Here is a 14378-nt window from a genome sequence, read left to right on the forward strand (position 1 = left end):
CATTTATATCAATAAATGCTGAAAAAAATGTATGTTAATCAATGATCAAGGAAAATACTAGTTTAGGATTAACCCAGTGCAATAGATGAATACACAATAACACATAGGGGTAGTTTCCTGGACAGGGCTTATTGTAGTCCCAAACTAAAATGCATGTATGAGCTGTCTTAATTTAAAAACATCTCGCACTGACGTATCTTAACATATTTCGAGTCTCAAGATGCACACCAGTATGTTTGTAAAAACTACTTAAATGTCATAATATAACTAAGGACTAGTCCTGGATTTATATAACCCTGTCCAGGAAACTGCCCCGTAATAATAAATGATTAAGCTTGAAGGTGTCACTTTAATAGTCTCTTCATCATGAGATACTGTAGCTCACTTTGTAGAGAAATGCACAACGGTCATGATAAATAATGTATATTTATGTAATAGCTGTAAGTCAATTTGAATAAAAGTGTCTGATTAATGCATAATGTAACAAATAAATGATTAAATAATTTATATAGTGGTTTTAGTATGGTTGTAGTGTGGTTAAAAAAGTTAAATAATCTTCAATGGCAAATTGCAAGTCGTATATACTGTGCTTGTAAATAATACCTTTTTGTGAACTGTAAATACGAATATTAGTCACGGCTAACTTTGGCTTTGAAGTAAAAGGATTTTGAAGAATCAGGATTTGTAAACAATTGTAATGGGCGTATAAAACTTTATCCTTTCAATAGATCAATGTGAGCACCTTCATTCACAATTATAGCATTGACAAGGAGAAATACAAATAGGAAGACCTATAACTTGATCAACTACACATGAAATTTGCTTTTAGAATTACTGCTCATAAATGTCACCATTATCCCAGACCCGAACTTCAACCACAGTCACAAAGACATCTGACACAGATCTCTAAATCAGTGTGGCCCTTTGGGAATCTACTGTGAAATGCAAAAGGTAGGTAAATGCTGGATCAGATTGCAATGGTATGAATTACATGAATAGAGTAGACTGGCACAAGGTTGTTTGCATTATGGTGTGCATTTATTCTAAACCACAAAACAATCCTTCATCACAAGAAGTGTATTTTCTAACATGACTTTTATTTAGACCCAATGGCAATGGCCTGTGACCTGACAGTTGGTCCAAACATAAATGTCAGACTTGTAAACAACACTTACCACCATCCCCATACGTTTCGACCCCATAGCCATCCTGTAATCCATTACTCCACGTCCCATCGTATCTGGCAGGTGTATTGGTGCTCTGCCGGACCCCATAGCGACCCTTGAACCCGTGACTCCACTCCCCACGATACATCCATTTTCCCTTGGTCTCGACTCCCAGCCCGTGCCGTTTACCCTGCGACCAGTAGCCCTGGTACGTGTTCCCGCTGGGCCAGGTGTAAACCCCCACTATCTCAAAGCCGTGGGACCAGGACCCGGCATACTCGCCCTGACCCTTGGGTCCCGTGCAGATGCCGTGTCCGTGGGCTTTGCCGTCCTCCCATCCGCCGCAATAAGTGCCACCATCGTCGAAGTCGAACCGTCCGCCCGTCATTCAGAATGGGATGAAAATAAAAACAATCGTGCGGTGCTTCTTCTCTTTCTCTTTCATTAAACCGTTTTTGTTTCCAGCGGAGTTGCGTAGCAACGATGAAAACAGGGAGAATAGCTCGCAACGGGAGTGTTGTTTGATGTTTTTGCTTGGGTTGTGGGGGTATGAATGAGGAGGCAGGCTTAGCACATCATTACCCGGAGCCGCGCACGCTGTAGCCGCTGCGTTTCACTCGCAGGCGCTGCGCAGGCAGACACGGCGACACAGCTGCGCAACTTTGAGAGACGCTGCCAATACTCTTGCGTCATGGCCGTGGCTCCGCCCACTTCGACGTCGCTGAACTAAATATATTTTAAGATTTATTAGAATTGGAATTTATAATGAACGTATTGAAAGGTAAGTGCTAATTTGTTTATTATTATCAATCTAAACTGACATTTTATTAAATTAATATATTTTGTTCATCGCTAAATTCTAGACCTTTATGTTTAACTTTATTTGAGCAATACTTTACATCGATTACATTGTTTAAAAGCATTGGAAACTTTTTCTTACTTATTTAGTGACCTGTGATTTTCTAAATTTGCATTCCACCTTTTTTCTTTAATTCCTTAATTCTTATTTGCCATTATCTGTAATTGACGATAATATTTTCAAAGGTTTTGCACGTTGTTATGAGCATTAAAAAGGAAAATCTAATTAGAGTGCTCGTGCTCCGGGCCCTTTGAAATATGTGATGCTAGTGGAAACATGACATTCTTCAAATGGCAGCTTGATTCATAAAGCGCCCCCTGTTTCCTAGTGGAAAGGGCGCAATAGACAGGTGAATTTGGCTGTCGAAAACAGCATTATTTATGAAAAACTTGAATTAGATAGATTTATTTAAAGCTGTTTCTGTCAACATAAAAATCTTTTTATAAAAATCTGGTTATATACTTGCATAACCTACCTTTTATACATATACTTTATATCTTCAATTACATAAAATTATTTCGGTTTCTTTAAGGAATAATAGATAATGAATAGTATAATACATTTTTTAATAAAGTATACTAGTCTGCAAAATTATACCCTCAATACACAATTAGGCTGATATTAAATATAGGTCATATGTTATGTCACGTGATATTGTCATTCCTTTGAGACAATTTTTTTATTGTATATTGAATATTGAAAATCTGTCCAAATATCTTTTTTTTTTAAAACTTAAACGATTAAAACTTCATAAAAATTATTTGTCACCTAATGTTGATATGATTTTTCAAGCACGTATCCACTGTATTTATACAGGCCTTTTCGAAAATAACACTAAAATACTAGTATAATTATTTACAACAGATAATACAGTACAATCAGTTAAGTAAAATTAATGAGGTTTATTTGATTTTAAATGAGTCTGAATGTGCTATAAATTTACTATTTCTATTTTATGTAAATTGGGTGGAAATGCGAAATCATATATTATTTATATTTACTGATGTTTGACTGTAAATGTGGTTGCGTGTCCTTTAAGAACTTGCATGGGTACCACTGCTGGAGGCTGGGCTGTGGCTGTGTCTTAAAACCCAATGAGCTTTCTACTTAGACAGCATCCAGTCACCAGCAGTGTCTTGAGCATCATACAGTAGGTGCAACAGAATAACTGACAAACGTCCAAAAAATGTTATCATAGGCTAGTAGCTTTTGAAACACAGCCAGTGACTGATAAAATGGCGGTGGAAAACATCGGCGAATCGCAGGAAACTCTTATGAAAAACGATGTAGTGCCACAAGAAAGCGGCGAGGTCATAAGAAGCACACAAAACAAAGAGTCTAAACTGATATTATACCATTGGACGCAGTCATTCAGCTCACAGAAGGTAAGTGATGATCACACAAATACAGCACGAGAGGCGTGGACAGCCCAAGGGTACAATGGTGGCTGCGTGAACACTGTTATTGTAATGCTATTTTCGGTTTGACAGCCTGTATGTTAATTATTAATAATGGCACATATATTAATATTGAATGATATTAAATGTGGAGGCGATGGACTGTAGCTACTGTATATGCATTACAATATGCATAAGTGTATTGTAACAAATATAGAAATGCAATAAAATATGCACTACAATATCATTATGCCATATAGATAGAGAGACAGACAGACAGACAGATAGATATATTTAATTGTAAAAGCAAAACACTGGATGAAATGAGTCCAAGCCTGGCTGGAATATTAAGAATCATCCAAACCATAAAACATTGTGTTTCTATCATAGGTGAGACTGGCAATAGCTGAGAAAGGCCTTCATTGTGAGGAATATGACGTGAGTCTGCCTCTGAGTGAACACAATGAGCCCTGGTTCATGCGTCTGAACCCGACTGGAGAAGTTCCTGTGCTGGTTCACAATGATAATGTCATATGCGATCCCACACAAATCATGGACTATTTGGAGCAGAACTTCTGTGATGGTAAATACTGATGATTATTGGATGTACTGTACTATATTTTCATTACAGAATTGCATGCATTGATGGATACAGTCGATTTTAGGAAGGGCGTGATTTAATAAATGTATGAGTTAGCAAACTGCTACAAGTAATTCAAGATTTTAGATATTTATTTGTCACATACTTAGTTATAAACATAACCTGTAACGAAATGTATTCTGGTATTGTGTGTGCAACCATTTTTTTAAAGGGGACATATCATGAAAATATGACTTTCTCCATGTTTAAGTATTTGGGTCCATAGTGCTTCAATCAACCTAGAAAATGTGAAAAAGATCAACCTAGTACTTTGGTAAACCATTCTCTGAAAGCATGTGAAAAAAATAGGTCATTCAAATTTGGCTCCCCTTGTGATGTCAGTAGGGGATGTTATTCTGATAATACCGCCCCTAAATTTGCACTATCCAACCACGGCACTGCTATTTAGTCCAGAGAAAGAGAGAGAGGGAGAGAGAGAGAGAGGGAGAGAGAGATAGAGAGAGAGAGAGAAAATAATTAACAGCATAACTGAGTTTCAGCACCATTATGGCGATCAGTGTTTGCATTTTTTGCATTTAAAGGTGCAGTGTGTAATTTTTAGAAGGATCTCTTGACAGAAATGCAAAATAATATACAAAACTATATTATCAGGGGTGTATAAAGACCTTTCATATTGAACCATTATGTTTTTTATTACCTAAGAATGAGACGTTTTTATCTACATACCGAGGGTCCCCTTACATGGAAGTCGCCATTTTGTGCCACCATGAAGCTCTTAATAGACAAATTATCCTTTACTAAGTTGTCTCTGAAGATGACATGTTTGTACGGTGGCGGCTACTGTAGCTTCTCTATGCGTTTCAAAAGCGAGGGGTGAGCAGTGAACTGAGCCATTGGTTGCAATTCACAACCTCACCACTAGATGCCGCTTAAATTTACACACTGCACATTTAAGAGGACACACCCAAAAAAAAAAACACATTTTTGCTCACACCTACAAATTGGCAATCTATATGGTATTTTGAGCTAAAATTCACATACATACTCTGGGACACCAATGATTTTTTTTTCATCTTAAAAGTCTTGTGAAATGTCCTTTTTAAAATAAAAAATATATTTAGTATATACACCAAAGTTAAGAAAAAATTAATTATCATTCTTTCATTTATATCAATTCTGCCATGTTTATGATTTTGTGGTGTGTGGAATCTTTATTTAATTTTGCTACATACTTGCAATGTACCGTGTTAAATTTAGTATGCCGGTGCAGAAATTTGGATAATATGAGACTTGTAGAAAGGGTGGGTTTAATATGATTAACCTAAAAAAATCTTCCTTACATACTGTATCATTGTTTCCACATCACTTGATATCCCTGAAAGGTTTTTTGTGGTTTCTCCATGTCTGCAATAGAGAACACCACAAAACTGATCCCAGAGGAGGAGAGCATTTATTACCATAGAGTACAGCATTACAGGGAACTGCTGGACTCCCTTCAGATGGACGCCTACACCCATGGATGCATCCTTCATCCAGAGATCACCGTGGACTCCCACATCCCGGCATATGCCAGCACCCGCATACGCAGTAAGGCACAGGGATTGAGTGTATTAACTGCATAAATATATTACCTTATAATAGTTTTCTTAGTTAAGGGGTGTAATATAAGTTATCTTATACATGTATAGCACAGATTGGAAACACAGAATCGGAGCTAAAGAAACTAGCAGCAGAGAATCCTGACCTTAAAGATGCTTACATTGCAAAACAGAGACGCTTAAAGGTAAGTAAGCATTTATTTATTGATTTAATTTAAATTATTCATCTGCTTTGGGCATCTGTGCAGCAGAGTACAGAAGATGTTGGCAAGACCTCATGGTAATAAAGATGTTTTTCTTTTGAGTGTGTGCATTTAAATTTACAATGCAAACGACTGATTGATGATTTTCGTAAAAAGATTCACGTGAATGAAACACTTATTTTGCATTCATCTAGAGTAAATTGTTTGACCATGATAATATGAAATATCTGAAGAAACTCTTGGATGAACTAGAGAATGTTCTGGATCAAGTAGAGACAGAGCTGCAAAGGAGGATTGAGGAGACACCAGGTGAGAGAAATACAAAATAATATTGAATATATCTAAAAACAAAATAATTAAATATTTGGTTTGTCTTTCTAGAAGAGGGAAACCAACAGACTTGGCTTTGTGGAGAGTTCTTTAGTATAGCTGACGTCTCTCTCGCTGTCACTCTTCACCGACTCAAGTTCCTGGGTCTGTCCCGCCGGTACTGGGGGAATGGGATCCGGGTCAACCTGGAGACGTATTACGAGCGTGTCCTGAACCGGCCCACCTTCCGCAGGGTGCTCGGACAAGTCAATAACATCCTCATATCCGCCGTGCTTCCAACTGCATTCAGGGTGGCGAAGAGAAAAGCTCCAACATTTGTTGGTGCCACTTTGTTAGTTGGATTGCTAGGGGGCGCCACTTACTTAGCTTTCCATTACTTCAAAAAGAGACTTTTTGTATCATGAGATAGATATTGGGACTTAGTGCTCTGGCTTGACCTATGTACATCATGAATTGTTACGTTTTGCTCAAACAGTACATGACATTTATTGAAACAAATTGAATGCATATTTTCAGTCATACAATATCAAATTGTATGTCATGGCTTCACATCATGCAGCTGCATCTCTAATGTGCCACGCAATTTTGCATATCTATAATGATGTGAATTTTCATCTGTTAAATTAAATGATATGTATGTAATATTTCACGTAACAGTCCTTTGTCTGCACAAAAAATAGGAATGTATTTCTCAATTATTTATTTATATACTGTAAATATCAAACAAAATTGCTATATTTTAGCACAAGTGCTATATTTTATTCAGATTATATAACATGGTCAGTGTGTACACATAACTTGAACTGGGTTGATGATAAGCTTATGAAATATGAAATGAAATACACAAAAACGAATGACTTTTGATTATAAGGGTCTGCATGTACCTTGCACAAATTATAAAGAAAAGAATACCAAGATAAAATATCCTTGCTTCCCCTCGGGTTATTGGACCGATAAACCCAGTTAAAATAAAAAAATCATGTGTTCCTGTATAGTTTAATTGGTAAAGCATTGGGTTACCAGTGCAAGGGTCATGAGTTCAATCACAGGGAACACATGTAGTGTTAAAATGTATAAATTAAATGCATTGTAAGTCACTTATAAAACTGTCTAGCATAAATGTAATGCATAAATATAAATATAAGTCTTTAAGCTTTAAATAAGAAAATAATTTTAAAGCCTTTAAAAATAATTGAGTACATTTATGTAAACTTGTCTTTGAAATCCAAAGTCTCATAATCTAATGATGAGATTTGGAGCATCAAAGTTTGATTTAAATCATTACATTTTCATCTTTGACATGACCTTACTCAGTCATTACATTTTGCAAAAAAACCTAATACTAATAAGTATTGTTTGCATCATCTGTATGCATCCCTTTATTCTTAAAGCGATAGTGCACCCAAAAATGAAAAAAAAAACCACACTTGAAAAAAATCACTCACTTACCCTCAAGCTGTTCCAAACAAATTAAGTAAGTTAATCTAAGCCCACCAAGAACCTTAAATATGTCTGAAATAAAAGTAATGGCGATGCAATGGCAACAGCGTTTGAGATATCATATATCCGTTTGCAATTTAGCATCTACAATGTCTCGACATCATGTTGATCTCTTCTGGAGTCAATCACATTAATTCTCTAGGAGTAGTATTTACCGCATGCAACTGTAAGGCTTAAATATGCCTTAAAAATGAATGTAAAGTTTGAGGCGTTGCCATGGGAACAGCGTTTGAGATATCAAAAATCCCTACGCAATTTATCATCTACAATATCTCGGCATCATGTTACCCACATTTGGTGTCAATTGCATGAATCCTCAACTGTCAAAAAAATCCACCTCTGTGATTTATACACTTCCTGGCGCCTGGTGGTGGCGCTATACCCGGGAGTCACAATAGGCACATCGATGCGATCGGAATCTTTGGCCGAACATACAGCCCACGTGTCATCACAATAAGACATTTTCTGCCATAGATATTAGACACTTCCTGTTTCTCTGATTTCGACACAACTTTGATGCCTCGCCATGGCAGAACCGTTCGAGATATCAAAAATCCCCAATTTAGCAAGTGCAATGTCAACATCATGATCACCACGTTTGGTGTCAATCACATGTATTCCCTAGGAGGAGTATTTAAAAGTTCACCGCATACATTTTTTAAACAATCCAAAATGGCAGACTTCCTGTTGGGCGGGTCAAATAGGTGTGAGGGCGAAAGTTGTTTGGGTCGATGAGATCTATATGCGTACCAACTTTCATACATGTGCGTACATGTTTGCCCCAATGACGGACGACTTTGACATCTATGCCAAATTTCAAAGAGTTTTCGAGCATGTTAAGGGACCCAAAATGCCCAAAAGTGTATATAATATTTATAAATTCGAGCAAAACAATAGGGCTTCGCACGTTTCGGTGCAGGCCATTCTTGGGCCCTTAATATTTTTTGATAAATGATGAAGCACACAGTCGACTGTACACATTGACTTCCATAGTAGGAAAAACAAACAAACAATGGAGTTGAATAAGTACCATCATTTATCAAAATATCTTCTTTTGGGTTCAGCAAAATAAAGAAACTTATCAAGGTTTTGAACAACATGAGGGTGAGTAAATGATAACACAATTTTCATTTTTTGGTGAACTATCCCTTTAAGGTGATGTTGTGTAGAAACAAAGTCATCATAAGGTGGCAGTGTTCAACTGTATGTTTAAGACTATATCATTGTAAAGGCAGTTCTAGTTATCCAAGTTTGAAAGCAGAATTTTTGATCTACAGTAATTGTTTTGTGTGGACTAAGACAATGTGCAAGATATCCTGCGTCCAATAACCCTGCCGCTGACAGGCTTATAAATCATGTTGCAACTCTCAACAGTCGCATATTTCTCAGTCTATTGGATTTGACATCTTGTTATTTAGTTTTTTTAAATCTCAGCATGTGTTTTTTAGCAATTGGATGAGGTTCACCACGTCTCGCAAAATGTAACAGACATGATATTTTATTGCAGTACATGATCTATCCAAATCCTTTCACTGTTGTGGAGAGCAAATATTACAAATGCATACTAAAGTGTTCTTGCCAAATATAAGGCACGTCTGTATGATCCACACTTTATAGAGTTCACATTTACTCTATGGCACATTAGGCTGCAATTAAAAAAGAAATATCAGAATACACAAAATGTCTCTTTTTTATTTTTGAGTACACATATCTTTTTTGTTAACACATCTAAATAGTTTGAACCTTTTTCCCATTTTATTACATGTCACAACAGACTTGACTTATGTGATCATCATATGATCTATTGTGTTGCTCACACAACAGTAATAGTTTAGCTTCCACGTCAACATATTGTTTAAAAAACCTGCTAGATTTACAATTGTAAACCTGGTTATATTTAAAAGAGTGCAAATCAGATCACTTACATGGAGCTGGCCATGTGTACTGTTTATATTCACATCAGCCTGAAAAACTCACAATCAAGAGCACAACGGCTAAATCTGGTAAATAAATGTGAACGTGATTAAGCGTTGGCAAACTAAAACCCCTATGCAGTCCAGGACCAATTGATGCTGCTTAAATTTGGCAGGGCACGTTTGAAGCATCTGCCATGCTTACATTCAGGGAGGGGCTAGGAGGACGCCCCGCCCTTAAAGAGAAAAGATAGCAGAACACTGGAAACTCTGATCAGACAGTAATATAAGTAAAAATACGAATGTGAACAGAGAAGAAGAAAAAACACAGGAGGATTTTGGCATGGAGAATAAAGTAAATATCGTCCCACACAGCTCAATGTGGAGTGGCACTGGTCCCGGTCTCCGAGCGGGTGGGGTGCATGGAAACTTCCAGGTTGCTTTTATGCGCCAGTCCATCTTTGCAGGCCGAGCAAAGACAAACGCTAGGAGTGGGCAGATTATCCAGTTTCCATGGCCACGCGTGATATACACTCCTGAGTGTTTCACAAGATCCTCACAAATATAGCTTCATGTGGCTTTGTCTGTTGTCTGTCATTGGCACACGAATGCATGCTTGATGCTTTTATCATAGGTTCAGCATTCACCAGCCTTTTCTATTTGCTATTTTCAGGATATGATGTCAGGTGTTTAAGTTAGGGGTTTTATACCTTAACTGTGAAATCTGTTGATAAGCTGAACTGCTATACACTGCAAAAAATGATGTGTTAATTTTTTACACATTGTGTGTGTCATGCGTTATTTCATTTTAAAATTAATGAAAGGGACAACACAAGCTGTGTTAAAAACAGTGATGGGAGTAACGCGTTACAATTAATTCTGTTAATTCCACTACTTTAAGCGGTAATAAACATGTAACGAAGTATTTTTTTTAAATCAAGTAACACAGTTACAATTAGTGAAATTTAAATGAGTCGGTTACTCACGTTACTCTATTTTGTGATAAATGTCACATTTAAAGCAACACTATGTAGTTTTTTACCTTGAAATAATGTCTCTAAAATTATTTCAGTGATAGAAAAACTTTTAACTGGACAAATTGTACTGTTGCTGCAATCTGAGCAACCTCCTAGCTGCTACAAGCACACTTTGAAACTGGCGGGTAGAGCACACAGCCCCGCCCCTCCCCCTGCCTGCAGAAGAGTGTCTGATACCAGGCACTGTTACGCTTTTCAACCACATGGGGGAGCTGTAAGTCATTTTAACATGGAAACTACATAGTGTTGCTTTAATGTGTCGTCCCTATACTAACACACCTTCTGTGTTATTATTCATTGTGCTGCCCCGCATGGTCCTGCGACGTTAGATCAGAAATGTCTGCAAGTGTTCATTTATCACAAAATAGAGTAACGTGAGTAACCAACTCATTTAAATTTCACTAATTGTAACTGCGTTACTTAATTTAAAAAAAAAAATACTTCGTTACATGCCTTTTACCGCTAAAAGTAGTGCAATTACAGTAACAGAATTAATTGTAACGCGTTACTTCCATCACTGTTTTTAATTTATTTTAACATGAAATAACGCCTTAAATGGCATGACACACACAATGTGTAAAAAATTAACACATCATTTTTTGCAGTGTAGATGTGATGCACAAGCGAATCAAATCAAATCATTCGATTGACCTTGCCACTACTTGGCTCCGACACAGGCATCTATTTCTCGTAATTCTTGCTCGATTGCTGGCTTTCAGTGTGTCATGGTTACTGTTTCATTAATGTTTACTATGCAGTATTGCATATAAGATCATGTGATAGTGTAGCAGGTGACGTCAAATCATCTACGTAAGTAAAAACAAAAACGTACAAAAATATGTTTTTTAATTATCACATTTGGCGTGGTCTCTCTGGTGAAAAACGACTTCGCATAAATGTGTTGGCCCATCAAACGTTTCGCAGAAACAAGTGTGCGTCTTCCAAAAAGCCGTCTTCCAGCTTTACAGTATTTACCGATCGAGCCGCTTGGATTCAGTCTTGTTGACACGAGCGTCAGAATGACCCCCCAGCAAGTTTGAACATCGTAACTTCTTGATGAAGCCCGCTGCTATCATTCATCTGTACATGTGCTCCTCAAATGTTTAAACAAGCGCTGCATAAACACAAGCATGCAGGCCCGAGAGAAGAGCCAAGTTTCTAGGCCGGTGCACTTTAAAGCCTGCTCGACGGGATTGTCTCGGCCAAGCTAAGCATACCGACTCCTTTTACATCCTTAATTAATTTTCTGAATACGCCGAAATGAACTCAAACGCAAAGAGGCACTGCTTCATTTTCAAAACACAGCATATTTTTTATTGAAATGCATTGCATATTATATAAAGTCATCTTTGGCTTTTAAGACGGCCGCACATTGAAAATTCAAGCTTTTGTCCTACGTAACTATTGCAACAGTTCCAACCTGTCACAGGCAATGAAACATTGCATTTATTTATTTGTGTACTATTCAAATTTATTACACATATATTTTGAATTATTTTTCAAAGCCACATGAAAACATATTCCATGTGTACACATTTAAATACTATTCATGAATTATAGTCTATTTCGATTTTTTTAGAAATTGACTATTTAATATTCGGATTGGCAGTGAAGTGCAATTTCAGATTGTTATTTTTGAAAGATTTTTTTCCCCATCTCTTCAAATGCTTGTCTTTGTCTTTTGAAGCTGCCAGTGTTTTTGCTCTCATGCTCAGGTTAGGTCTCTGTGTCTCCTCTCACCAGCCTGTGAATACGCATGTGTTTGCTACACAAATATGCCGAAACCATCAGTGTCCAACAGCTTTGATCTATAGAGGCTCGGGCCATCTGAAACATGCAAATGTGAACTCCACATTTGAATGCAAGCTCTAAAAGAAATGTTTTGTTTTATAGCGTTTGGGAAGAATGCATGAGATTTCTATGTAGATACACTATCAGTGTTGACACATTTCCTGTTACCGTACATCCTGTGACCTCTGGTTCACTGATTAAGTGTTTAAGGGGTACAGTACAATGCTGGGATGTTTTCAAACCATGGCTGAGTAAAATATGGACAGACCCAAAATTTAAACTGACCTAAACTATCAGAAAAAATTTACAAAAGCTGTCACTGGGGAGGTACCCTTTAAAGAGTACACCTTTGTACCTCAGTGGGATTTATTGGTACATATTTGTACCTAAATGGTCCATATTAGGACTTAAGTCTCAGGTGGGTCTGTGAAGTTTCAGCTCAATTGACCCCACAGATCATTTGTTATAGCATGCCCAAAATGCCTCTATTTGGGTGGGAGAAAAAAGGCTGTTTTCATGTCTGTACCTTTAAATGCAAATGAGCTACAACTCCTCATTCCCTTACCAACAGATAGTAAGCGCTTTTGGTTTAAAATAGATCTGATTCCTGTAAATACAGACTGGGGCAATAGTATCTTTACCCGCATTAGCGCTACAATGTGCTAACAAACATTTTGGGTCAAATTAACCAGTCAATTAGTAGGTGTTTGCCAGCATTTTTTCAGTTCAGGGCTTTGGTTGCTATGATACTTCTGCTTGTTTATCATTTGTTGAACTATGAGTCATTGGTTGCTGTGATATTTGTCCCACCCCTCCTCCACTGTGACTGGACGGCCAAGTGAGAAGTGACATTGACGAACTGAGCTTTTTAAAGGAGCTTATTAATTAAAAAAATATTTAAGATAGAGTTTTCATTTGTATATTTATGAGCCAACCATAATGTAATAGAAAGAATGACACCTTGACTGTCCTCCACGGTTGTCTCTATCAGCCTGTAGGCTCTATTGTGTGTGGAGGAGTCGGGTCCGAATTGGTGCGAAAATTCAAAATGTGACGTCATGCACGTGCTCGTCTACTTGGGCGTTCCATATACACGCGTACGGCAGCTATTAGGGGTTGTGTACACCAAAACTTTTAAACGCGGCTGAAAACGCCTGGACAACGCCGAATGCCAGCTGTTTTTCAGCCGAGTGCCAGCTTTCTTTAGCTAAGCGCTTTGGTAGCTCTAATACGTCAGCTGTGAGACGGTTGGTTGCTGTGATACTTGTCCCGCCCCACCTCCACTGTGATTGGACGGCCTGTGAGAACTGACATTGACGAGTGGAGCTTTTCTTACAAAGTTGAACATTTCTCAACTCTCGGCGCCGGTTTTCAGCGCGGGAGAAAACCGCTAGCTGCTGGCTTATTTGAAAAACGCCAAGCTTCCATTGGAAACTATTGAAAACATGCGCCGGCCGGGGGCGTAAAAGCGTTGGTGTGCACGCCCCCTTAGTAAACAGCGGCAATCGCTAGCATGTTTCAAATGGACTCTGCAGACGGAAAGAAGCGACCAACCTCCACCACAATCCAGACACCCACAGAAACTCCTCGTAAGTAAAAAAAAAATCCTTATCTAGAGCGGCAAAAATAGAGCGTGAACGGCGTCGGGGCAAAGACAAGAGTAAACATTAGATTGGCATTTGATTCTTGGAGGGAGCTCCGGTCAGCGCTGGGAATGAAAACAGGTGTGGTGTGATGACCTTTACGGCAGCAGGAATTGGGTCTGTAAGTCTCAGAGTCTTCGTGTTCGACAACGAGACAGGGAAAGAGAAACAAAATCCTATTAGCGTAGGGGCGTTCGCATGTTATGCAAGTATCATACAGTACTGTGGTTTAATATCCGCTCGGTTCCAGACAAGGCTAACTATTGCTGCATAAGTATATTTCCAAATGAATTATGGGAATGCTTTGTTCCGGACAAGCTAACTATTGCGAGATAAGTAC

The 14378-nt window shown here is 37.9% G+C and overlaps 2 protein-coding genes across 3 annotated transcripts in view; one reads left to right on the top strand and one right to left on the bottom strand.

The window, feature by feature from the left end:
• jph1a (junctophilin 1a) overlaps positions 1 to 1554 on the bottom strand; it is a 39169-nt gene extending 37615 nt beyond the window's left edge. The window contains exon 1 of the mRNA XM_055181805.2: positions 1176 to 1554. Coding sequence (XP_055037780.2) covers positions 1176 to 1554 — 379 coding nt within the window. The remainder of the gene's footprint in view (positions 1 to 1175) is intronic.
• A 253-nt stretch (positions 1555 to 1807) lies between these two features.
• gdap1 (ganglioside induced differentiation associated protein 1) lies at positions 1808 to 6798 on the top strand. 2 transcript variants are annotated; one of them, XM_073864269.1, is made up of 6 exons: positions 1808 to 1947; positions 3813 to 4005; positions 5437 to 5610; positions 5712 to 5806; positions 6019 to 6133; positions 6206 to 6798. In XM_073864269.1, exons 2-6 carry the CDS (start codon positions 3900 to 3902, stop codon positions 6556 to 6558), a joined length of 843 nt encoding a protein of 280 aa, XP_073720370.1. In that variant the 5' UTR covers positions 1808 to 1947; positions 3813 to 3899; the 3' UTR covers positions 6559 to 6798. The 2 variants fall into 2 exon arrangements, with proteins under 2 accessions (XP_073720370.1, XP_055037782.1); XM_055181807.2 differs by lacking the exon at positions 1808 to 1947 and adding an exon at positions 3078 to 3410.
• The last annotated feature ends 7580 nt before the right edge of the window (positions 6799 to 14378 follow it).

The sequence above is a fragment of the Misgurnus anguillicaudatus genome, chromosome 25 (assembly GCF_027580225.2).
Source record: "Misgurnus anguillicaudatus chromosome 25, ASM2758022v2, whole genome shotgun sequence".
Classification (NCBI taxonomy): Eukaryota; Metazoa; Chordata; class Actinopteri; order Cypriniformes; family Cobitidae; genus Misgurnus; species Misgurnus anguillicaudatus.